At 49.2% G+C, this 23,973-nt stretch overlaps 1 protein-coding gene across 1 annotated transcript in view; it reads right to left on the bottom strand.

Annotated features, from left to right (window-relative positions):
• Positions 1 to 23,973, bottom strand: part of RNPEPL1 (arginyl aminopeptidase like 1) — a 58,446-nt gene that overhangs the window by 11,653 nt on the left and 22,820 nt on the right. Inside the window, exons 4-5 of the mRNA XM_027875360.1 lie at positions 23,735 to 23,947; positions 1,795 to 1,935 (exon numbers count right to left, since the gene is read on the bottom strand). Of these exons, the coding sequence (XP_027731161.1) occupies positions 1,795 to 1,935; positions 23,735 to 23,947 (354 nt within the window). The remainder of the gene's footprint in view (positions 1 to 1,794; positions 1,936 to 23,734; positions 23,948 to 23,973) is intronic.

Raw genomic sequence — 23,973 nt, forward strand, 5'->3', positions numbered from 1 at the left:
GGAGAAAAGCAGACGCCCAGACACGGGGCCCAGAAGTCAGCCTCAAAGGGACGGGATCAGGAAAGGTGCCACTGGACCCCTTCTTGGGGGGGAGGGGCAAGTGGACTTCAAGGTTAACACAAGGCAACAGCACGATTTAGAGGCCAAACGAGTTAACGCCGTCGTCGGCTGCTTTGAGAAAAGCATCTGGTGGAGCGTGTGGGGGAGCAGGTCCTGCTGGTCTGGGCCTGGTCAGCTCGCAGCTGGACTGAAGGACGGTGATCGTCCCGGGGCCCTGGGGCACTCGTGATGACCTTCTGTGGTCAGTAAGTGGGTGTATCTTAGAGAAGAGATCATTAACTGGAGGCCGTAAACTTGGTTTTTGTTGCTGGTGTTTTAAATATTTGGATCACTCTACGTTGGTATTGGTTTTAAAATTGGTTTCCTTTGCAATCCTCTGTGTTTTCTTTTATGTATTTAAAAACATGATTCTGCGAGGAGCCCAGAGGCTTGACCAGGCTGCTACCAGAGGGCTCCAGGACACACAGAAAGGTCAGGAAGTCCTGCTGTAGAGAGAGGCAGCTTGGGCACTGGATTCCAAGTCAGGAAGACCCAAGTTCAAATCCTGCCTTAGACACTTACTGGCTGCAAGACTCTGGGCAAGTCACTTAAGCTCGACTTGCCTCAGTGTCTTCATCTGTAAAGAGGGAAGATTTGACTCTGAGGTCCCTTTCAGTTCTAAACTTACAATCTCGTGATCCTACGACCTCTGCTTGACAGACAGTGTATGGTCCAGTGAGGAAAGCACTAGGTAACAAATCAGAGGGTGTGGGTTCGAATCTCAGCTCTGCTACTTACTACTTCAGTGGCCTTGAGAGAGTCACTTTTCCCTCGGATTCTAGCTCCTCCTGTGTAAAATAGTGGAATTGGACTAGATGACCTCTAGGTCCCTCCTAGCTATGGATAAGATCCTCTAATTCAAATCCCTTCCCTTCCCAGGGCCTCAGTTTCCCCAAATGTAAAATGAGGGAGGTGGCCCAGCTCCTATCTCCACCTCATTCTCCCCTTGCCCCCACCTCCTCGCCCACTCCCTCTTTCCCTCGGTTTTCCTTCTCTTTTCCTCTAGCCTCACCCCCCGCCTTGTTTCCAACCTTGTTTTACCCTGCATTTCCTCCCCAGGCCCCTGCTCTGGAGGCAACTTCTATTTAGGCCTTGAGCAAGGGCCTTGCCTGGCACTTCTTCCCTTGGCCTTCCCCCTGAGGCAAGGACCACCCAGGCCTTGGCCTCAGCCCCTGCCTCCATGGCAGTACCTCCCTATGGCTCTTGGCTACTTCCCACCCTTGACTCTATCTAGACCCCATTCTTGACCTCCCAGTCGGTCCCATCAAGATCCTTCCTAGGCCCCTCCCACAGTCTTTCTGCATATATGGTCCCTCTTGCCTCCATTAAGGTGCTCAGATTCTTACAATCTAGCCAATGGCTCACAGATGCTCAGATTCCTTAAGCGTCTGGCTAATATGGCGGATCTTTAATAAACCTTGTCTCTGGCTGAAAAAAAAATGAGGGAGGTGAAGGACATTATTTCCAAATCTGGGATCCCACCATCCAGGTCATCTTCCTCCTCCGTTAAAATGATGGGTTTGGACCAGATGACCAACCGAGGCCCATGCAGATCTAGGCCTAGGAGCCCAGGAGACCGAATGAGCTATAGGCACATCCACAGGAAAGAGCAGGGTGGTTCTCACCTTCTGGATGTGGCCCAGGTAATCGGCCAAGCAGCCCCCGGCCACCCTACTGGGAGGGGGCAGGACTCACCTTGACGGTGGCAGAGTAAGTACACTTCACCGCGGGCGTGTCGAAACAGGGGAAGAAGGAGCGGTTGCACACAGAGTGGCCTTGGGTGAAGACAAATGGCTTGGAATTACTGTAGGTCAGTTCGGGATCCAGCCACCAGATCTAGGGGACGACAGAAGGGAGAAGGACAAGGTCAGAGTCTGCCCCAAAAGGCAGCCCCTCAGAGCATCTGCTAAAGGCCCACCTTGGCCTGGGGCTGGGTCACAGTGGAGGGTACAACCTGGGCAGTACGGCAGGCTGTGCCAGATCAGGCTCAAATCCACCCCGGCCATTTAACTAACACCCCTGTGACCTTGGGTAAGCCCCGTGACTTCAGTTTCCTCATCCATAAAATGAAGGGGTTGGACCAGATGGCGTGAGGTCCCTTCTGCCTCTTGATCTGGGACACTGTGTCCTGTGGATAGTGTAGGTCATGTCACCTCACCCAACCTCAGGTTCCCCCTCAATAAAATGGAGACAACACCTCTTCCCTCATGGGATTACGGCTTTGGTCAGTTCTAGAGAGCTGGATAAATATAAGCAGCAGAGGGCTGGCCTTGGCATCACCAGCCCAACACCGTGTGGCCCTGGCCAAGTCACAACTCTCTTGGGACACGCAGAAGAGGTGCCAACCTGCGCTGGGGGAGGGAGTTCCCTACACAGATGAAGTCATCGGTCAGGCCCGCCGCACAACCCCCAGGCCCCATGATGACACATCACTTTTCCAACCTCGTGAGTGCTCATCTTGGAGGCGGAGCCCAAGCTCAAGGGCCAGAACTGACCGACCATTTCCAGCTGTGCGGCCCCTACCAATCACTCTAGCCTCACTTTCCTCATCTTTAAAACGAGAGTGAAAACTCTCACATTCCCTATTTCCCAAAGGATGTTTAAGAAGAAGGTGCTTGGTAACCCAGAGGGAGCCCGGAGACAGAGATGTGGGCCCCTCCTAAGAGCAGGGGAGGAGGGCAGGACAGGGTAAAGGCCTCCCTATGAGACTGGGCAGGCAGAGGAACTAAGGACAGAAGGCCCATGCAGGTACAGGAGAGGGCAGGAGAAGGGAAAGGCTGAGCTTTCCACTGTGGGCCGGTTCATTCGGCATCCTCAACAGGGCATCCTCTTCAGGCTTCCCTCATCATCAGATCTTATGGTCCTGGGGCCCCTGGGGCCATTCCTACAGGCTGGCTTTTAATTCCTTCCTTCTGGCCCTCCCAAGTACTTTCAGACCATCTGGCTTCCCATACAGGGGGACCCAGCCCTCCCTACAGAAAGAAGATGCTTGAGAAATGTGGACCGACAGGTTTGTCAGAAATCCCACTTCACAGGTGAGAAGCCTGAGGCACAAGGAGGCTTTGTGGTGGGAAAAAACATTAGTAGATGAGGGAGGCCGGACCAGGATCCAAGTCTCCTACACATCACAGACTGCCTGCATGGGGCCCTGTGCCAGGCACCTCGAGAATTAGACGAAGAATGCTCCCTCCCACACATGCCAGTGATGTGCAGTGGATTTGGAGTTAAAGGACCCTGTCCCTCCCTCCCTGGGTTACCTTGGCCAAGTCATGTGACTTCTGAGTCTCAGTTTCTTCATCTTTAAAATGGGGAGAGTGAACTAAGATACTTCAAAGGTTCCTTCCAACTCTAAGCCTTGAATCCCAAGAACTTAAGGCAGCCAGATGTAGACCAAACTAAAACTACCCAGCCACGCTGGTGAGGCTCATGATTGCCACTGTGGCTCTGCCAGCCTCAGGGTGTCCCCAGTCATCTCAAGGGTTACCAAGAACTTCCCCCAAATCATCCGTTAAATTGGTTTCAATCTACAAACATTTATTTATCAATAAAACCATAGATTAAGTTGGCTTCACTTCAATCAATCAATAAAGATCTACCATGTGCCAAGCACTGTGCTAATCAGTGGTGGATACAAAAGAAGGCAAAAGACAGCCCCTGTCCTCGAGGAGCTTACAATCTAATGGGGGTGACGATGTGTAAACAAATCTATACAAAACAACCTACATACAAGATATGGAGGAAGTATTTAAGAGGGAAAACACTAGAATTAATGGGGATCTGGAGAAGTAAAAGATTGGATTTTAGCTGGTACTTAAAGAAAGGCAAGGGGGCCAGTCATCAGGAGCAGAGGACAGAGAGCATTCCACGCGTGAGGGATCATCTTGGGAAATGTCCAGGGCCAAAAGATAGAGGGTCTTGTTTGTGGACCAGCCAGGAGGCCAGAGAACACTGGAGAATGCGTTGGGGAGTAAGGCCTAAGAAGAATGCACAGGGTCCTAGGAGGCAGGAGGTTGTGAAGGGCTTTGAATGCTAAGCAGAGAATTTTATATCTAATCCTAGAAGTGGCAAGGAGCCACTGGGGTTTATTAGGTGACATGGTCAGACTTGAGCTTTAGGAAAATCACTTTAGGGCCGAATGGAGGATGGACCGGAGCGAGGAGAGACTGGGCACAGGCAGACACACCACCCCCAGCAGCTATTGCAATAGTCCAGGCATGAGGTGATGAGGGTCTGCCCAAGAGGGGCGGCCATTGGAGAGGTGAAATGGACAAGAGACGTCCCAAGGTTAAATTGACAGATCGTGGCACCATACTGGATACGAGGCGTGAGAAAGAGTGAGGAGTTCAGGATGACTGCTAGGTAGGGAGTCTGAGGGACTGGGAGGATGGCGGTGCCCTCTACATTAACAGGGATGGCAGAGAGGGAAAGATAATAAGTTCCGTTTTGGACGTGCTTAGCTTAAGACGTCTACTGGACATCCCGTTTGAGATGTCTGAAAGGCAGCTGGAGATGTGAGATTGTAAGTCAGCAGAGAGATTGCCAATGGTTTATCTTAAGGAAATAAGGAGAGAGAGAGAGAGAGAGAGAGAGAGAGAGAGAGTGTGTGTGTGTGTGTGTGTGTGTGTGTTCCACCAAATGGAATGTGCCAGAAGTAACTTCCCAAAGGCCAGATGGACTTTAGCACACTAGGCCAAGGATGGCTACCATTAGAACTTTGATGTTAAAGGCAAGGATTTGGAGGACACTTAGACAGCCAGGAAACCAGAGACCAGACAGCAGAGGCTGGTACCTACAGGGCAGTGAAACGAGCCTCTAAATTCTTGTTGACTGACTATCAGTTATTTGAACATTACTCTTCCCTCAAGTTCCTAAGAAAGTTATTTAAAAAAAAAAAAGGCAAAACAAAGAAATAACCCTCACTACATCTCAGCTGAATTAAGGCAGAAGTATCCAACAATCCAATTAAGGTCAATTCAACAAGAATTGGTGCCTACCCCTGTACCAGACAATGAAGAAGGCACCCTCCATACACGGAGCTTCCTGATGAGACTACTGGCGGAATACAAAGGACACGTGATGACATAAAAACAAGGCATATGTTTTAAATAAAATCCTAGCAGCGGGGAAAGTGTGCCAATGATCGGCAGGAGAGGAGTCAGCCTTTCCAGGAAGCTCAGGATCAGGGAGGTGGGTGTGAGGAGGGAGTGCAGCCTAGCCCGCTGTCCCCGAGGCAGAGGACGGAAGGGATGCCCCAGCGGCTCCATTTTCCTGGAGCAGAGAGTGTGCAAAAGACCTATGTTCCCGTGCCTGGCTCAGGAGTCCTGGCACATCAGAGGTGTCCTCAAGGTCAAGCTAAGCCTCACAGCAATGAGAAAGTGAAAAAGGAAGCAGGCAACTGGGGTCAGGTGGCAGAAAGTAACCCAGATTTCCAGGGCTATGGCTTCACACGGCGATGGTATAATGTGCAGCCATTTGGACGTGGAGTCGAGAAGACCCGAGTTCAAATACTGCCTTTGACACTTGCTGTGTGACCATGAGCAGGTCATTTCTACCTCTCTGAGCCTCTTTTCCTATCCATAAAAAGTGTATAAAGATGCCCGAAGTGCCTACTTTTCAGGCTTGACTGAGATGACAATCCACCTAACAAGCTTTGCAAACTTTAGAGTGCTGTACACGTGTCTATGATTAGTAGCACTCACACGCGTACCCCTTGCTCTGGAGTCCAAGGATGGAGCTGGGTTCAGATCTCACCTCTGACACTTACTCCCTATCCTCTCTGGCCCTCAGTGTCTGCTCCTCTAAGAGGAGGGGGCCCAGACCCTTTCCAGCTGTACACGTGAGTCCAGCATCGGGGCAGGCCCTCTCCTGCCTGGGTGAGGCAGAGAAGGGGAGCTTAGTGCCAATGAGATCACAGGGAGGGGAAGTGAAGGCAGTTGAGCAGCTGGAATGGGGGAGACAAGGGCCAGAGAAGGCCTGCTAGGTGGCGCAGGGGACAGAGCACTGGCCTGGGCATCAGGAAGTCCTGAGTTCGTATCTTGCCTCAAACATGTACTGGCTATGAGAAACAGACTCAGAGCCAGGTTGTTGGCTTGCTCTCCCAAAGTCATGGGCGCTGGGGGAGCAGGCTCTGCTTACAACTCACACTTCCTAATTCTCAAAGCCCAGGACCTTCACCTGCCTCGACGGTTGAAACCAGGCAAGAAGGAGAAGGGGGAGGCATAATGGGAAAGTGATTCACTGGGGACAGAAGCAGTTGAATCTGAAGGAGAGTCGTGTACAAGGATGGAGTGAGATGGCACAGGCCACACAGTGGGACGGACCCAGGGGGGCCACGAATCAAGATGGAGGATGGCAGCCAGTGGCCACAGAAATGAAATAGGCTCCCACCAAATGTCAGTAGCCCAGGGCAGAGGCCTTTTCACCTGTGTTTATTCCAGCTCTGACCTCTAGTCCTAACTGACAGTAAGCGCTACCAAAGAAAAAAGAAAGAGGGGATTATTAAGAGACATGTACTCTGTCCACTCCCACCCACCAGCCTAGGGTCCCTTTCCTGGAGCAGTAACACATTTCCTGTTTGGTTAACTCAAAGATCTTTGGAAGTGCAATGAAACCTTCTCAAATGCCCATGTACACCCTAGGACCAAAGACCTAGAGGAGGAAGGGAATTAGAAGCCCTTAAGTTCATTTTGGGGCCAGCTAGGTGGGTCAGTGAATGGGGAGCTGGGCCTGGAGTTAAGAAGACTCATTTTCCTGAGTTCAAATCCTGCCTCAGATACTTACTAGCTGTGTGACCCTGGGCAAGTCGCTTAACCCTGTTTGCCTCAACTTCCTCATCTGTAAAACGAGCTGGAGAAGGAAATGGTAAACCACTCCAGTACCTTTGTCAAAAATAAAAAAATAAAAAAACCAAATTGGGTCACAAAAGTTGGACACGACTGAAAAACGACTAAAAAGCAGCAGTAGAAAGGGAGATGAATTCGGAGTCAGAGGACCTGGGTTTGAATCTCATTCTACCATGTTCTAACTGTGTGACCTTGGACAAGTCAGTCTCTTTAGGCTTCAGTTTCATCATCTGTAAAGTCAAGGAGTTGTTACTAAGAATAAGAGAAATGCAAAATAAAAACTCATACAACACAGATGAGCTGAGAGGGAAGCAGTCTATGGCAGAGGAGCCGTGGGAGGATGGACACACTGCTATAGGTGGGTCCAACTGGAAAACACTTTAGGATGGTGATCCAACAGGGACTGAACTGTTCTCACCCTCTGACTCGCAGCAAAGTGGATTTTTCAGATTCTTTGGACAATCCTAGAAATAACCAAAATGGCTTAAAGCCAGAAGTGCCAAGATTGCTGCTCGGCTAGAACCAGATTAAAATGTAACTAATAAATGTTTAACAAAATAAAGAAAACTACAATCCAAGGTAGATAATGTTAATTTGTGATTTCCTAAGTCAGTAGGGCTATCCCATTCTAGCAGAGTTTGAACCCCCAGCTTAACCAACAATTGGATATGGCCAGTCCGAGCAGATACTTACCATGTTCTCATGAGACTGAAGAGGAAAAAGAGTGGGGATCTAGTCAGAGGACTCACCCAAGGTCACAAGGTTAATGGCAGAGGGTGGAAGATGAGCTTGGGGCCTGAATTTCAAAGCCGGCGGCCCCCATTCAAGACGCTCACCCCATCCAAGTTTGTTCTTTGAACCAAGAGGATGACTGGAATGTTGGAGCTGGAGGAGAAGATGGTCTTAACCAAGAATCTGATTGTGTGAAATCCCAACCTCAGCTTGGTCTGTTATCAGGAGGAGAAAATAGCCAAGGTCCCAGGCAAGCTGAGGGAGCAGCAGGTCAGAGGACAGGTACCTTCAGGCTGTCCCATCAGCCCCCAGCCTTCCAGAGTAAATACCACTCAGGCCAGGCCACAGGATCCTGCTGCCAGGAAACAGACCCAGCAGCGGCAAGCTAACAGCGGTGCAGCCCAGCTCGGGGATTAGGCCTTGAGCTGTGATTCACAAATGGCACCTGCCTGTCACAAACATGGGCTGGACTCAGAGCTGGGGGCAGCAGATGGAAGAAGGGGCCAGCAGAGAGGCCAAGACCTTGTTTAGTATCTGGAAGCCAAATGAATATCATGGAGAGGGGTTTTCCCAAAGCTATTTCTGTCATTTTCAAATTCCCTTAAGATTGCCTAGGAGGTCAAAGAGGCAGTTAGGATGGCCTCACCCAACCAGAGGAAATGTGAAGAGGCTGGAGGAGAGAGTATCCTTCCAATGCACAGACTGTGGGCCTCAGCCTCACCTCCCTCCAACCAAGGGATGGCCCACCCCTGCCAGCAAAGTTGACCCTTCTGGCACTGGCTTAAGAACCCTCCACCACATGGACTGTTTGGATGCTTTTGGCAGGCCTAAGTACAATCATAATTTAGAACCGCTTAAGTAATGTCCCACTCATACATACAAGTGGCATTTCTGTCAAGAGAATGAAAACTCCCTGAGGTCTGGCCCTATTTCTCTATGGTCCCTATAACTCCACAGCCTAGCACAGTACCTGACACACAGAAGGTACATAATAAATGAATGCGTGTAACAATAATTAACAATATATACGACAACAAGGATATAAATGGAAAGAATCCCCCAAAAAGTGAACACTGTAATTATAATCACCAAGTTTGTCCTCAAAGAAGAAATGAGAAACATACCTCCCTCTTTGCAGAGGTGGAGGTCTACAGATATGGAATGATGCATATACTGTCCCACTAGATGGATGGACTGATTCATTTTGTTAAAATAGTTTTCATTTTTTCCTTCTCTTTCTTCTTAATCCTTTATTATGAGGGATGGCTTGATGAGTAGGAGTAGAGGAGGGATATATTTGGAAATGAACAAAAGATTTCAATTAAAGCATTTTTAAATGCTAAAGGCAGAGGGTTGGGAGTGGATGGATTGTGGCCATCCAGATGCCTGCCTGGTGCCAGAGGATTTTCAAGCTCCCTCTCAGAGAAACAGAGGGGACCAAGAATGATGAGGGAGAAAAAATATGGCAGGGCAGATAGTAGGTGGAAAATGCTAGTGAGAGACCAGAAAAAATGAGCCATTGTGTCCAGGTGGGTAATGAGAGGGATGCCCCCAGAATGAATTAACCGCTCTTGGTGAGTTCCCCAGGGCCTGGCCCAGGCCCCCTCTTAAAAGTGGCAGCTACTTCCTGGAGCAAAAGGAAGCTGAGCGGAGACTGAGGCCAGGGCTGGGGGGACCTGGGGGGCCTCTAGGGCTCCAGTTGTCAGGAGGGAGAACACAAGAAGAGTTGTTCCTGACAACTGAAACCAAGGGTTTGTGCCTGAGGCAGCCAGAGAGACTCTGGGGGCAAGGAGGAGACCAGAGACGGGCTCGGGGACAGGCTCCATTGGATGAAGGTATCAGGGAAGGATGAGGGTTGGGGAAGGAGAACCCAGAGGGTGGGATTCTGCGGGGAGGGAGGGGGGCAGACACAGGGCAATGAAAGGCCCACAAGACCAAGATCAGAGGTCACAGCCCAAGCACCAGAGGCTCCCTAGGGCCTGGAGGAGCTAGTACAAATAAACTCCCGGGCTTGGCATTCAAAGCCCTGTACGATCAAGCCCTGGCCTATTGGGTCTTTGCACAAGCTGCACCCCACACCTGAAATGCTTGGCTGCTTCACTTCTGCCTCCCAGAATCCCTTGCTCCTGTCAATTGTCACATTTCACGATCCCTTCCCTGGCTCCTACTGCTTCTTCCCCAAATTCAGGTCAAGTCAGCGAGCATTTATTACATACCTATTATGTGCCAGGCACTGAGCTAAACCACTGAGGATACAAAGACAAAAAAAGTAAAACAGTCGTGCTCATGGTTGTGTGTGCGTAGTGCATCCATGATCTCTGCGCTTGTCTGATTTCTCTCTTTTTTTAAAAAAAGAGATTCGAAAGACTTCATTTTGTTCTACACAAAAAGAAACAGGAGCGACAGTCACAGACAATCTTCACCTCTGAATAATGCTGGCATTGCCAAAGTCTTGCCCTTGACACTCAAGGGAGACAGAGTTGCGGATTCCAAGCAGCTCGACACCCAAGTCTAAAACAGGAATTCGTTTTTCTAATGTCACATTTGCTCTGAGGCCCATCTGTCTCCTCAGCACCCCAAAGACTAAGGGTCTGCTCCCATCAGGTGCATAAGAAGGGGGGAGGTAGGAAGCATTTATTAAGTGCCTACTGTGTGCCACAGGAACCCTTCCCCAAGTCCTCTGAATTTCAGCGCCTTCCCCAGGAACCACTTCCCTGTTTATTCTGCAGTTGGCTACTTTGTTAGATTGTAAATCCTCTTTGTGCTGGCACATAGTAGGCACTTCATCAGTGTGGACGGACAGATGGATTGACTGCTAGGCACTAGGCATCAAAAATATGATCTCATTTGAGCTTCCCAACAACCCTGACGGGTAAGCGCTTATTTTTATTATCCCCATTTGACAGATGAGGAAACTGAGGCAGAGATTCAGTGACTTGCCCAAGGTCACACAGCTAGTGTCTGAGGCTAAACCTGAACTCAAGCCTGTCTGACTCAAAACCCAGAGCTATCCACTGAACCACCTGGCTACCCCACCGACATCCCAGGACAGTTGTCTATAAAATCCTGGGTTCGAGCTTCCTCCCCTTACAGGTCATTATCTTCTTTGGAGGGCATAATGCTCAAGATGGATCTATCCACTAATTATCCTAACCCCTGCCCACTCCAAGACCTCTCTCTCTCCCACCTTTTATGACTATGCACCCTCCTTAGAAACATCACCAGCCCCTTCGACTCTGAGCATTCATTCAATTCAATCCCAAAAGAGTTTTAACAGGGATTTTATGCCAGGCACATACCAAGCCCTAGAAAGGCAAAGATACAATGGAGAGAATCCCTTCTCTCATTCTCTCAGGGGTGGAAAAAACATGCATAAGGAGGACCTGAGTTCAAATCCAGCCTCAGACACTTAATACTTACTAGCTGTGTGACCTTGGGCAAGTCACTCAACCCAGATGGCTTCATCAAAAAAAAAATAAAATAAAAAAGTAACATGTATGGACATGATAGGAGAAGTAAGGCCCCTTCAGGGGGTAGGACCCTAACAGGAGGGAGACACAAAGGGAGTCAGGAAAGGCCTCTGGGGGGTGGCACCTGAGCAGAGCCCATGCTCCTCACCATTGCTCATAAGGGCACCCCAGGACCAACATTCCTTTTTCTCTCCCAAGCCTCCAGCCCCTCATCACCCCGTGATCCAATCACCTCAGCCTTATTTCCTGCCCTTGAATACCATTTCTTTGCTTACGTGCATATATGCGCACACGCACACACACACACACACACACACACACACACACACACACACACAATACATCAAAAGCCACATGGCCTAGCAGATAGTCAGCCTCGGAGCCAGGAAAACCCAGGTTCAATTCCTTCCCCTAAACTTACTGGCGGTGAGATCCTGGGCGAGTCACAGCCTCTGAGTGTTCTGAAGGACTAACTCTCTAAGAGGATAAGACATAGCAGAGGTGCTGCCCTGCCTGGTGGAGTGAGTTTCCTCCTCTGGGAATTCCCTAGGATAAGAAAATCCCAAGCTGCTGTCCTCATCCCTCCATCATTTCCCATGATGATGACCACCTCTGCCACCCAATCTATTTCTGCCCTCTCCAAGACTGCTTCCCTCTCTTCCATCTTTGGGACGACCAGTTCTTCCTTGTTCATCCCCACCCTCCTGCCCGTGTGGCTAAGGAATCCAGGGGGGAGGGAAAGAAAGACAAGAGATGTTACAAGAGAGCCAAGAAGCCGACGGGCACCAGGGCACCAGGCATTGTTCTTTTGATCTTTATTTAGCTCCAACCAAATATGCCACATGACTCAGTCAAATAAATAAGTAAACAGCCTTTCTGCAGACTGCCAAAGCCAGAGGTCTGCTCCGTGCACTTGTTTTTCCCATATCCCAGAGGGGCCATTAGGATGACTAAAATACAAATGCACTGGAAGTCTGAATTCACTCTGCCATCACGCATTTTCTCAAACAGATGTCAGAAAGACCACGGAGCCCACAGAGCTCACAGAGCTCTACCAAACGTTCTGTTGTTCAAGAGGGGCCCTCCTACTCCCCAAGGTTGGGGACCATAGCTGTTGTTGCTCCAGACTGACCCTAAAGAATCCCAGTCTTTCTCTGGACTGTAGGCTCGGGACCTGGGTTCAAATCCCAGCTCTGTTCCTTGTACCTGGAGCCATTATAAGCAAGTCCCTGCCCACCTTTGTGCCTCAGTTTCCTCCTCCATAACATGAGGTGTACGATGGGCCAAATGAACTCGAATGTCCTTTCCAATTCTAAATCCACGATAATCCCCTGATTATCCTCCCTAGTTTACCTTTCAGACCAATTTAGACTCATGCCCTTCACCCGGCTGACCTCCCTTGTCTGCTCAAATCGGCCCCTTCTCTCCCTCCTTTCTCTCCTCTACAGCTATTAATATGAAATAACTTAAAATGCAGGAAAAACAAGCTTCTGGCCAGGGATGGAGGTATCTCTCAAGGACAGAAAAGAAAGGTTGTGTCTGGCATCTAAGAAATCTAATCAGAGGATCACAAATTTGGAGCTACAAGGACCTTAGAGTGGGGTGGGGTGGGGAACCTGGGGCCTCTAGGCCACACGTGGCCCTCTAGGTCCTCAAGTGCAGCCCTTTGACTGAATCCAAACTTCACAGAACAAGTGCTTTTATTAGGGGGATTTGTTCTGTGAAGTTTGGACTCAGTCAAAAGGTGGCACCTAAGGACCTAGTCTATGCCCTTCACTTCCCAGATGAGTAAACTGAAACCTGGCAGCTAGGTGGCGCCATAGTGCATAGAGCGCTGGACCTGGAGTCAATGAGACTCACCTTCCCAAGTTCAAATCCAGCCTCAGACATTTATTAGCTGTGGGACCCTAGGCAAGTCACCTAATCCTGCTTGCCTCAGTTTCCTGTAGAATGAACTGGAGAAGGAAATGGCAAACCACTCCACGATCGCTGCCAAGCAAACCCCAAATGGGTCACAGAGAGTCAGATGCCTAAAAAATTACTGCACATCATCAAGAAACTGAGGCCCAGAGTGGGGAAAGTGATTTACCTAAGGTTATACAAGTACTAAGGAGCTTTAGAGCAAGAAGGGACCTCCTTCATGGAAGCCAATACCTTCATTTTACAGATGAAGAAACTGAGACTCAGAGAAGGAGGAGGGGGTTTGCCCAAGATCACCCAACCAATAAATGGCCAAGATGGGGTCTGACCTCGGGTCCTCTAGTCCAAGCCCAGCACTCTTTGCACTGAATCCCACTGCCTCCCCAAAGGGGCTTTGAGCTGCAAGGGACGGGAGAGGGCTGGAATGATGCATTTATATCCCCCAGCTCGGTACCAGAGAGAGTTTTTATAACATAGGAGGTGGAATAGAAGTAGATAATGCCCAGCAATTCACAGGAGCGAAAATCCACGAGAGGAATCAGCAATAGAAACCCATGGTCTCAAACGCCTCCACCAAACCCTGTGCTGGGTAACAAGGAAGATGAACGGGTAGGCAAATTTGGCATCAGACACATCACAGAGACATGATATGATGAAAGCCGTGCCTGAATTATGGCTCGAGCGATACCTAATTAATGCTCTATGAAAGATCGCTACAAATCACAAATAAGAGAAATACAATGAAGGCAATGGTGCGTGCTGGAGGGGCTGTGGAAAGGCAGGCACACTCCCCTATGGCCAGTCCACAGTTCTGAGAAGCAATGCAGAATTGTGCTAAGAAAGTGAGGAAAAGGCCACTTCCTTTGATACAGAGGCACTGCGTGGGCCATGTACCCAACAATGTCAAAGCTAGGAAAAAAAAGAATCCCACATATACCGAAATATTTCTAGCGCCCCTTTTTGTGAAGAAGTCCACGCCCATTGACTGGGGATGACTGCCCCATGCTGAGATCCATGAGGGTGACAGAACATTACTGTGCCTCAACAACCAGAGGGAGGCTTGGGAAGGCTTAGATGAACTGATGCAAAGGAAGTGGAACCAGGGAAACAACAGACATAATGTAAACAGAAAAAACAACAATAAATCAAAACTGAATGTTGTGAAATCAGAATGACCAAGCCTGACTCCAAAAAAGAGATAGAACTCTCCTCCCCTCCACTTCTGGGGGTGGGGGACTATGGATGCAGAACACTGAATATAATATAAGGCTTGACTGATGTGTGAGTTAGTTTTGCTGAACTGCCACCCCCCCAGCCTTATCTTTTTCTTTTTTGTTTTCCACTTAAGTGGCTTTATTAGTGGAAAGAGCACAGGATGGGGAGTCAGGAAGACCTGAATTCAAATACAGCCTCAGACACTAAGTTTGTGACCCTGGGAAAAATCTCCTAACCTCTGTCTGCCTCAGTTTCTTCATCTGTAAAATGGGGGTGATAATAGCACCTACCTTTCAAAGTTGTTATGGGGATAAAATGAGATAATAATTGTAAAGTGCTTTGCAACCTTAAAGCATTCTATAAACGCTATGTTTATTATAAGGAATGGTTGGGAGCAGGGCAAGTAGAGAATAAATGTGATGTGAAAACAAAAGCTTAATTTGAAAAATAAGAAACAGAATTTACAAAGGGGGAAGTGTGTGTGTATGTGTGTGTGTGTGTATGTTCATGTGTTTGTCTGTGTGTTTGTGTTTATGTGTGAGTTTGTGTGTGAGTGTGTGTATGTGTTGTGGAGGCACCGGATTCAGCCTTAATTTATCTTTAATCTCTTCTGTTCTTTTCCAATTCTTTCCTTAGTCTTCATGACCTGAAGAAAACCAGCTCCTTCCTTAAGACACTGTATCCCTTGCTGCCATCTTCAGTCTTCGATGCCCCTTCTCTTATGTCCTTGGACACCCTGAGCCAGGGAGAAGAATTGGCAGTCTTCCTGTCCTTCTTTCCTGCCATTTGCAGACCCACCCCCCTGGACACCATCACTTAGCAACCTCTCCTCCTCTTGGGCTCAGACCATCTGTCTATGTCGGCCAGTTGAGATTCTCACTGCCAGGATCCGGAGGCCCCAGGTCACTAGCTCTCCCTCCTTTCTCAATACCTGCCAGGCCCTCTCTCCTCAAGCCATTCCTTGCCTTCTTAGTTAGACATTTCAATATACAAATGGATCTGCTCACAATTCTCTTGGCCTCCTTCATCATGCTCTACAGCCTTCCTCTATCTCCGATGCCCTCAGCAGTCACCAGGACTGTGTCACCTCCAGCACTGGGAACTTGAAAATGCCATTCTCTGCCCAGAGCCCAGCCTCATTTCCCCCCTGCCTACCTTCTGCTAAACTGATTCTCTGTAATGACTGCAATGTTCGGTCCTGCTCCCCCAGCTCATTCTCTTTATTCTGGCTTCACTTTTCTCCCTTTGTTGATATATTTTTAAAATAAATTAACTATTTCTTTATTTTTAACCTTCATTTTTTAAAAATTTGAGTTCTGAATTCTCTACCTCCCTCCAGTCCCTACCCCTCCCGTTGAGAAGACAAGTAATATGACAGCAATGTCGCTGAGGCACTGTCCTCCAGCCTTGCCGCCCTCTCCTGGTATCACACAGCAAGCCACAGCTGCCAGATAAGCACCAGGTTCAAACCCCTTCTCAGCTCACAGGATCACACAAGAATAGACTGAGACCTGGAAAGGATCTCAGGGGCCACTAAGTCTGAGCCCTCATTCTGTGGAGGAGGAAACAGAGGAAGAGGGAGGTTAAGTCACTTGTGCCGGTCCCACAGCTATTAAATGCCTGGGTCCCCGTCCTTCGGACTCTACTTGCTATCCCACAGTGCCTCACGGCATCCTCTCTCATTTCTTTCTCTTCACCACCAGAGGAAGCAACAAATCTGTGCTGATCAGGACAGAAATTCCCATTATCTAATCTCAACTCATCCTCCACTGCTGAGGGACAAAAGGTGCATTCTTCTTCACTGACTGGCTCCATCCAAGTCAGCTCTTTCAAGGCTTCCTTCCTTCCTTCCTTCCTCAAGATGCCCATGACTCCCCCAACCCTCCTCAACCCCTGCTCTCAGTAGGCATCCGAACTTCCCACTTACTAAGAAGGTGGAAAGATGAGGTCCTGCTTTACTTTATGACCCCAAATCCTCCAACACACCCACCCATCCCTTCCTCCTTTATTCTCTTAGGAAGAGATTGCCAACGTTCCTCCTCCCTCCTCCTTCCATCTCACTCCCTCCTTGTCTCATCTGATAAGTTTTTGCTTGGTCTTCACCTTCCTTGACTTCATGGTCTTCACCTTCCTTGACTTCTCCTTTCCATCCCTTCCACTGAGGGGATGGCTTGTATCCCTGGCACTGCTTTCTCTTGGTTTCCCTCTTACTTAATCTTTCTTATTTCCTTTGCTGGTTCATCATCTAGATAGCATGGGTATTCCCCAGGCTTTGCTTCTTTCATCTGATCTTTTCCCTCTTTCTCTCCTCTCTCAGAAATCTCATCAGCTCCCATGGACCCAATCTGGAGCTCTCTGCAGATTACTGCCAGATTCACAGCATTAACCCTAATCTCTCTGCCACACTCCAAGAATGCATCTCCAACTGCCTGGTGGCTCCCATGTCCTGCAGGTATCACCAACAAACTTTGTCCAGAACAGAACTCATGATATCCTCCGCCAAACCTGCCCCTCTAGTGCTCCTTTCCCTCAGATTTCCTCATACTATATTTATTTGTTTGTGCACATATTCTATCATATTCCCTCACCCATCAGTAGAGGGGTAAGCTCCTGGAGCACAAAGAATCAAAGAATCTCTCTCTCTCTCTCTCTCTCTGTCTTTCTCTCTCTTGCTCTGTTTCTCTCATCTTTGCATCCCCAGTACCTAACACAGTTCCTGGCACACAGTAGACTCTTTACAATCATATAATTAAATTATAGATCTATTCATGTGAAGAAATCCAGAAACTGAGGAAGAGAAGCACTGTGGAGAACATTCAGGTGAAGATTAACAGAGGTAGGAATAGCATTGATATTGTCAGTAGAATATACTGTAGACCAACTGGGAAGAAACAGGAAAACAGAGGAGCTGTGGAAACAGATCACAGGCCTGGATGGAATGGAGGCATGACAGAGCAGTGATTGGGGAGTTCAATTATCTGTACATCCCCAGGACACAGTAGGTAATCATTTTATGATTTGCTTTAATGTTTTCACCTTTCAAAAGGCTGAATGAATCTGTTCAAAGCAATGAGTAAATAAAATATATGTGTAAGAGACAGAACTAAGGGCCCATAACAGAGGCTGATATAGTCCTATAAGAACAGTATCAGGTGGGGCAGCTAGTGGATAGAGCACCAGCTCTGGAATCAGGAGGACCTGAGTGCAAATCCAGCCTCAGGTACTTGACACTTACCAGCTGTATGACCCTGAGCAAGTCACTTAACCCTACTGCCTAGCCAAAAAAAAAAAACACAACGCCATCAGGCGTACTAGGTTGGTGAAGAAAATTAATAACATCAAAGGGGGGAAGATGAGGGGCTTGAACTACGTTGGGGAATAGGGGAGGATCCAAGGAGGGATAAGACAATGGTGATTGATGAAAACAAGGCAGGCAGAGCTGCTCAATTCACATTTTGCTTCTGTTCTCCGTGCCAAGGATAGAACAAAAGTAGATGATAGGGAGGTGATGTTCAAGGTGAGTAGAAAGACAGGAAGGGAGCACCTAACTACCTTTAACGAGTTCAAGGTGCCAGGCTCAGGTTACTGAAAAAAACTGACAATCTTATTGTTCAGTCACTGTCAGTAACATTAGAAAGGTCATGGAGGATTCCAGAAGAGTCGAGGAGGGTTAAGGTACTAATTTAAAAAAAAAAAAAAGGAGAAAATAGAGTCTTCAAATGACAGACCATTGAGGTTGACTTCAAATACTGGAAACATTCTAGAACGGATATAAAGGGATGGTTAGTGAACATTTAGAAATGGAAGCAGTAACCACAAAGAACATGGCTTAAACAAGGCCAGGTCGTGCCAGACTAACTTTATTACCTTTTTAAAAAGGGGAGATTAAGGAATGCCATCTAGTCTACTTTGGCTTTTTCAAAGCATTTGAGAATTTCTCATGCCATTCTAATGAAAAAGATGGAGAGATGGCAGTTAGTTTGAAAAAGATCTGGGGGTTTGAGTGGGCCAGCAAGCTTGGTACATCAGGAGTCTGATACAGCAGCTGAAAAGGAAGAAGGAAAGCATCTCTAACTATCAGAGCTGCCCAAAAGTGGCAGTGGGCTGCCTCTGGGAACAGTGGATTCTCCCCTCACTAGGTCTTCAATCAAAAGCCAGAAGGCCACTTGTTGGGAATACTGCTGAGGGGCTTTTTGCCCTGGTACCAAGTGGCCCAGCTAATCTATGAGGTCCCTACGGATTCTAAGCTTGTGTAACTCTTTCCTTTCACACTGACTTTATTATTTTAGGTAGAAGTGGCACCACATGCTTTCAGATGGAGAGCGAGTCAGGGACCTAGAAGTGCTCTGCACAGAAATCTGCAGCCTCCAATATCGCCACCATCCTGTACATTCCTCCCTACCCAGAAATCTTTTTCACTTCCAGGGCCAATTTCTATTGTCTCTGGTGTACTGAAGTCCGCCTAGCCAGAAAGGACAGTAGCTCTGGCTCAGCATGGCTTGGCACAACCCACTGAACATTGTGAGCCTGTCAAATGTATACCGGGTAGTGCCAGCCCTTATTGCTAGCACAAACCAAGGGCCTGGCACTGCCAAACTGTCCCAGTGAGCCTTAGTACAGGGGATGTTTTGCTTTTAACAAAAAAAAAAAAAAGGCTGGCCACATGTGCTTTGGCTTCTAGGAAGGAAAGGAATTTTTCCACTTTCAAGGAAAAACAAAACAAAACAAGACACCAGGTTGTTGGCTAAAGGGAAGGGGTCCTCAGCCTATGCTCAATCCAAATCCAGGGGGCCAAGGTTTCAATGGATTGCCTGGAAAGGGGATGTGTGCCAGGGTACTTCTGGAGTCATAAAAGGGATGGGCAGAATGTCTGGTTGCCAACAGCCCCACCTATCCCTTGCCTTTGGGCATGCACAGGGAGTGGTGCCCAAGACCCAGCTAAAGTACGTGGGGTGGTGGCAGCTGAGGAACCCGAAATATGCTCTAGGCAGCCACGTGGCCACGTCTTATGACGTGGGCTTCTTTTCAAATGATCAGAAGGGGTAAACATGAACTCCTGTCAGCCAGGAGAAGGAAGTGATAGGCTGTGTCTTCCATTAAAAATACACTAGACAGGGGCGGCTAGGTGGCACAGTGGGTAGAGCATTAGTCCTAGAGTCAGAAGGACCTGAGTTCAAAAATCCAGCCTCAACACTTAACACTTATTAGCTGTGTGACCCTGGGCAAGTCACTTAACCCCTATTGCCTCAAAACAAACAAAACTAAGAATATGCTAGACATATGGGTCCCAGTAGTGAAAAAACTAGGTACCAGGGCCACCCAGTATCTGGAATTTTGCCAGCTCCGATGCTTTCTAGCCATGTGACCATGGGCAAGTCAAGTCCAGTCTCTGGGCCTCAGTTCCCCTATCTGTAAAATGACAGGATTGGGCTTTCTGCTCTATCATACTCACCTGCCTAGCAAAGCTAATCTAGATTCCCTTAGTTAGTAACACAGCCTCTAGCTTGAAATTACTTTGCATCACTCTGCATGGATTTTGTATTTTTTATACACAGTATTCTCCCTTAAAGCCAGGAAGTGTTCAGTTTTTGTATCTGCACACCAAACAGAGTATCTGGAACCTAGTGGTGCTACAGAGATTCTTCTTGGTTGACTGACAGTTGAGTAGAATGTAAGCCCCTTGAGAGCAGGGACTTTTCACTCTGTCTTTGCATCTGAGCACACAGCACGCTGCCTGACACCTCCCAGGGGCTTACTGAGTACTTCTGGGTTGGTTGACAGATCTGGGTACGTGCTACAGAAGAATGTAAGCTGGGTCGGGTGGGAGTGAGGAAGGAAGGATCTGTTTGCCTTTCCATGGCCCCTACAGGCCCAGCAGAGCGCCAGGAATGAAGTGATTGAAAAACACCCTTTCCTCCTGAGCAGGCTGGGCCCCATCTCGAGGCAGTCCCAGGGACTCCACAGTTTGCTCCTGGTGTCCAAGTGAAGGGCCCCTGAAAAGCCTGACTTCGTGGACCTGCCCCTTCCCAGAAGACATTGAAAGGTTCTTCCTGTACGATGGTTCACCGAAACATTTGTCAGCATCTACTTGGTCCCATGTGTCTTCTAGTCAGTCCCGGAGAATGGTCCAGAGTCTCTGGGCCCATCTCCTTTAAAAAGCCTCTGGTGAACAATCTACAATGTACGTAGTGTGTGTGTTATATGTGGACACCATCCTAAAGGAAGAAAAGAAGCCAGATTCTTCCTCCTGCTTTGTGCTGGTCCACGCCAGGCAGCCCTGAGTGCCAGAAGCCCCTGGGTACCGCAGAGATGGGTACTAGACAAACAGAGGCAGCTCGGGCTAGCTGAGCTACCACGGAGCCCACAGAAGAAGGAAAGGGCTGGCCCCACACCAGAGATCTGGCTGGAGGAAATGAGTCAGGAGGGCAAACTCCAAGGCTGAGGCTTTTGTTTTCTAAACGGATGCTTCGGATTTTAAAATGGAAATCTTAGCATCAAGATTTGGGATTTAAACTCTCCCTAGGGAACACAAACAACACTAATATTGGCAAGAATCAGCCAGCTCTGGCTGGGTCTGGCCCATGGGCTGTAGGTTGCTGACTCCTAGCCTGATGGAGAGCCAGTCTCGGAGCACGGAAGACCTAGGTTCAAGTCTCTGACACACACTGGCTGTGTGACCCTGGCCAAGTCACTTAACCTTCCTAGTGTTCTAAGACTAGAAGATGTTGCTGCACACTGGTAAAGGGCATTTCCTTACCAGCAAACTCCCTAAACTGACGCATCACAAGTCAAGCTAAAGAAAAAATGTTAACATGTGCCAGTCATTAGGAAAACAAAGGGGGGAAAGAGTCTTGTTCTCAAGCTTCCATTCTACTGCTTAGGAGAATTGATTATATAATATTGCAGAATACCATTCATAGGCTCATCAGCCTGCAATGAGAAGGGGCCTTGGAGGCAGCCAAGTTTTACCCCTTCACTTTACAGATAAGGAAACAAAGGCATCTTCCCAAGGCCACGCAGCTAGTAAGTGACTGAGGCAGGTCTTTCTGAGGTTGGCGCTGTCTCAGGTAGCACAATGGATAGATAATTGGGCCTGGAGTTAGGAAGACCTGAGTTCAATTGTGACCTCAGGCATTTACTAGCTTTGTGACCCTGGGCAAGTCATTTAACCTGTTTGCCTCAGTTTCATCAAGAGTAAAATGGGGATGATAATAATAGAACCCACTTCACAGAGAATTAAAAGAGAAGATATTTGTAAAGGGCTTAGCACACCATAAGCATTATACAAATGCTTTTTTCCTCCCCTTCCCTCCCTCTTTAAATTCATATTTCAATTTGTCCCCATTCCTTGCTGGGCCAGGTTCATTCTCTGTTGTCTGGGTCCCTCAAATGCAGACACAGTTAAGCAGAAAGAAGCGCTCAATCCACAGAGGTACCGGGCTCACTGACACCAGGGCAGGCTGCCCCATCCTGGCATGAGTAGGGAAGGGCTGCTCACCCACCTCTCTAGACACAGTTATGTTCACAGGTGGTAACAGGCTGCGACTAGGAACATGAGTGCCAGCACTCCCAGCTGGCTTCATTTGCTCACTGAACCTACCAAGCTGCACATCCTCAGACCTTGCTCCTACACAGAATGAAAGGAGAGAAGGACTCCCCCTCAGCCCAGTGTGAGATGGCACAAAGAGCACTGGGTTCAAATCCTACCCGTTGCTTCCTACCTAGATGACCTCAGACAAATGACTTCACCTCTTAGGGTTTCAGTTTCCCCATCTGTAAAATGAGCAGGTCAGATTATAAAGCCCCTGAGGTCCCTTTCAGCATTAAGTATATGGTTCCGTGATCCACCCCTGAAATATTCAAACCTACTTTATTGCTACTTCAGCTCTAGCTCTCCCTTCGGTTCTGATAAGAGGAAGATAAGTCCATTATTCAGACTTGATAGCCTTTCCCTACAAACTTGCCTAGCTCAGGGTATTAGAGGAGACAGTGAGATGTGCAGAATCCAGCAGTTTGGGGGGTGGGAGGATGGGTAGGAGAGGCCCTGCAGAAGGGTTCCCAGGTCTTGTCAGACTCTTAATACCATCTAGGATGCTAAGGAACCCTGGAGTATGGCACCATAGCCCTCCCAGAGGTGGCCCCATATCTACCCCATGGCTCATTCTCCCACTGGGTGCCAGGAACCCCACCCACCAAACACATGCCAGACTTCTCTAAACCAAAAACAAACAAACAAAAAAAAAGCCCCAACAGATGCCCTTTCTGGACCCTGAGACCGCGGTTTGCCTAGAACTTTGCCCGCTGCCCCAGCCCGGCAAAGCTGGTGATTCCCCAAAGCCCAAAGAGGGCCAAGGGCTCAGCCTAAGAGAAGATACCAGGCAGAGCCAAGTACCACCCTGTGCCTCACACCCTCACTCTCAATAGCAACAGAGGAGCCATTTAGAAAAATAATTTTAGATCGTAGAAATATGCCCCAGGGGGAGAGGCACGTTCTGTCTCTGGTTCTCTCCCAAGCAAGAATGAAGCTGGTTTTAGAAAAATGCATTTCAACAGCTATGTCCTCCTGGTTCCTTGAAATTGTCAAACTCTCCCTTGAAACTCCCCCATCCTGGCTTGACGCTAGGAAACCTGGGCCTTTCAGAGAGAGGGTCGAGTCCCTGGGAGGTTACTGCTCTGATCCATTTTTCCATAGGAATTGAAAAAGGGTAGGGGTACCCGCCTCGTAATCCAATCGGGCCCTCTCAGGCACCATAGGAGGCTGGGATAAAGTCTGCCCGCCCCGGCCGCCTGCAAGGGCTCCTGGGTGATCCCGGACAGGCGGAAGCATACATGGCACTCCGCAGGCCTGGCCCGGCCCACAAGCTGTCAGACACAGCTCCGCTCCCCTCCCCACCCCCACTCCTGGGAAGCCTGGGCCTCCTCTGGGCAGTGGGCAGGGGAGGCCGGCAGTCGTGTCCTCACAAGCCCCGGACACTTGCGGCTCCCACCCCAGGCTCTAGGGCAAACCCAGCCACACCCAGCCCAAAGAGCCCCAGAACTGGGATCCCGGGATCCCGGGCTCTGCTTGCTGCAGCTGGTTACCTGTCTGACCTTCAGCAAGTCCCTCCCCGACCCCCATCTGGGCCTCACTTTCCTCCTCAGTAAAAATGCCTCGAGGCTGGCCTGGCAGTCCCCCGGGGTCTCCGGGCCATATCGATGCGAGATGCTCCAGTTCTCCAAAAAAAAAAAAAAAAAAAAAAAAAAAAAGCCAAGGGAAGAACCAAGGGCATCCGGCCTCCGGAGAAGCGGGGAGGGGGTCTTACCTGGCAGCCGCCAACCTCTGCACCCCTCCATCTCGGGGTGCCCCGTCCCTAGGCGAGCCTGGAGCAGAGGGGCGGGCAGGCTGGCAGGCCGCTGCGCAGGCGGCCCACCAGGGTTGGTGTCTCCCTCCCCGCGTGACCCCCTCCCCATACTCACGGCGGGGGCGTCGCTGCTGGTGTACCGCAGCACGATGTGGAAGGGCTGGTGGGGCTGCAACGCGCCGGGGAGGCTGATGGTCAGGGATGAGCCGTAGTCCGTGAAGGGCTCCACCCGGAAGAGCAGAGGGTGGCAGGGCCCCGGCGGCGCGCCCGGAAAAGTGGGCAGGGGCGGCGGGGGGCTGGGTGCCGGAGGGGGTTCGGGGTCCGGCGGCTGGCCGGCGTCGGGGCGGGGGCCGA

This window comes from Vombatus ursinus, unplaced genomic scaffold (assembly GCF_900497805.2).
Source record: "Vombatus ursinus unplaced genomic scaffold, bare-nosed wombat genome assembly UNPS02014808.1, whole genome shotgun sequence".
NCBI classification, from domain to species: Eukaryota; Metazoa; Chordata; class Mammalia; order Diprotodontia; family Vombatidae; genus Vombatus; species Vombatus ursinus.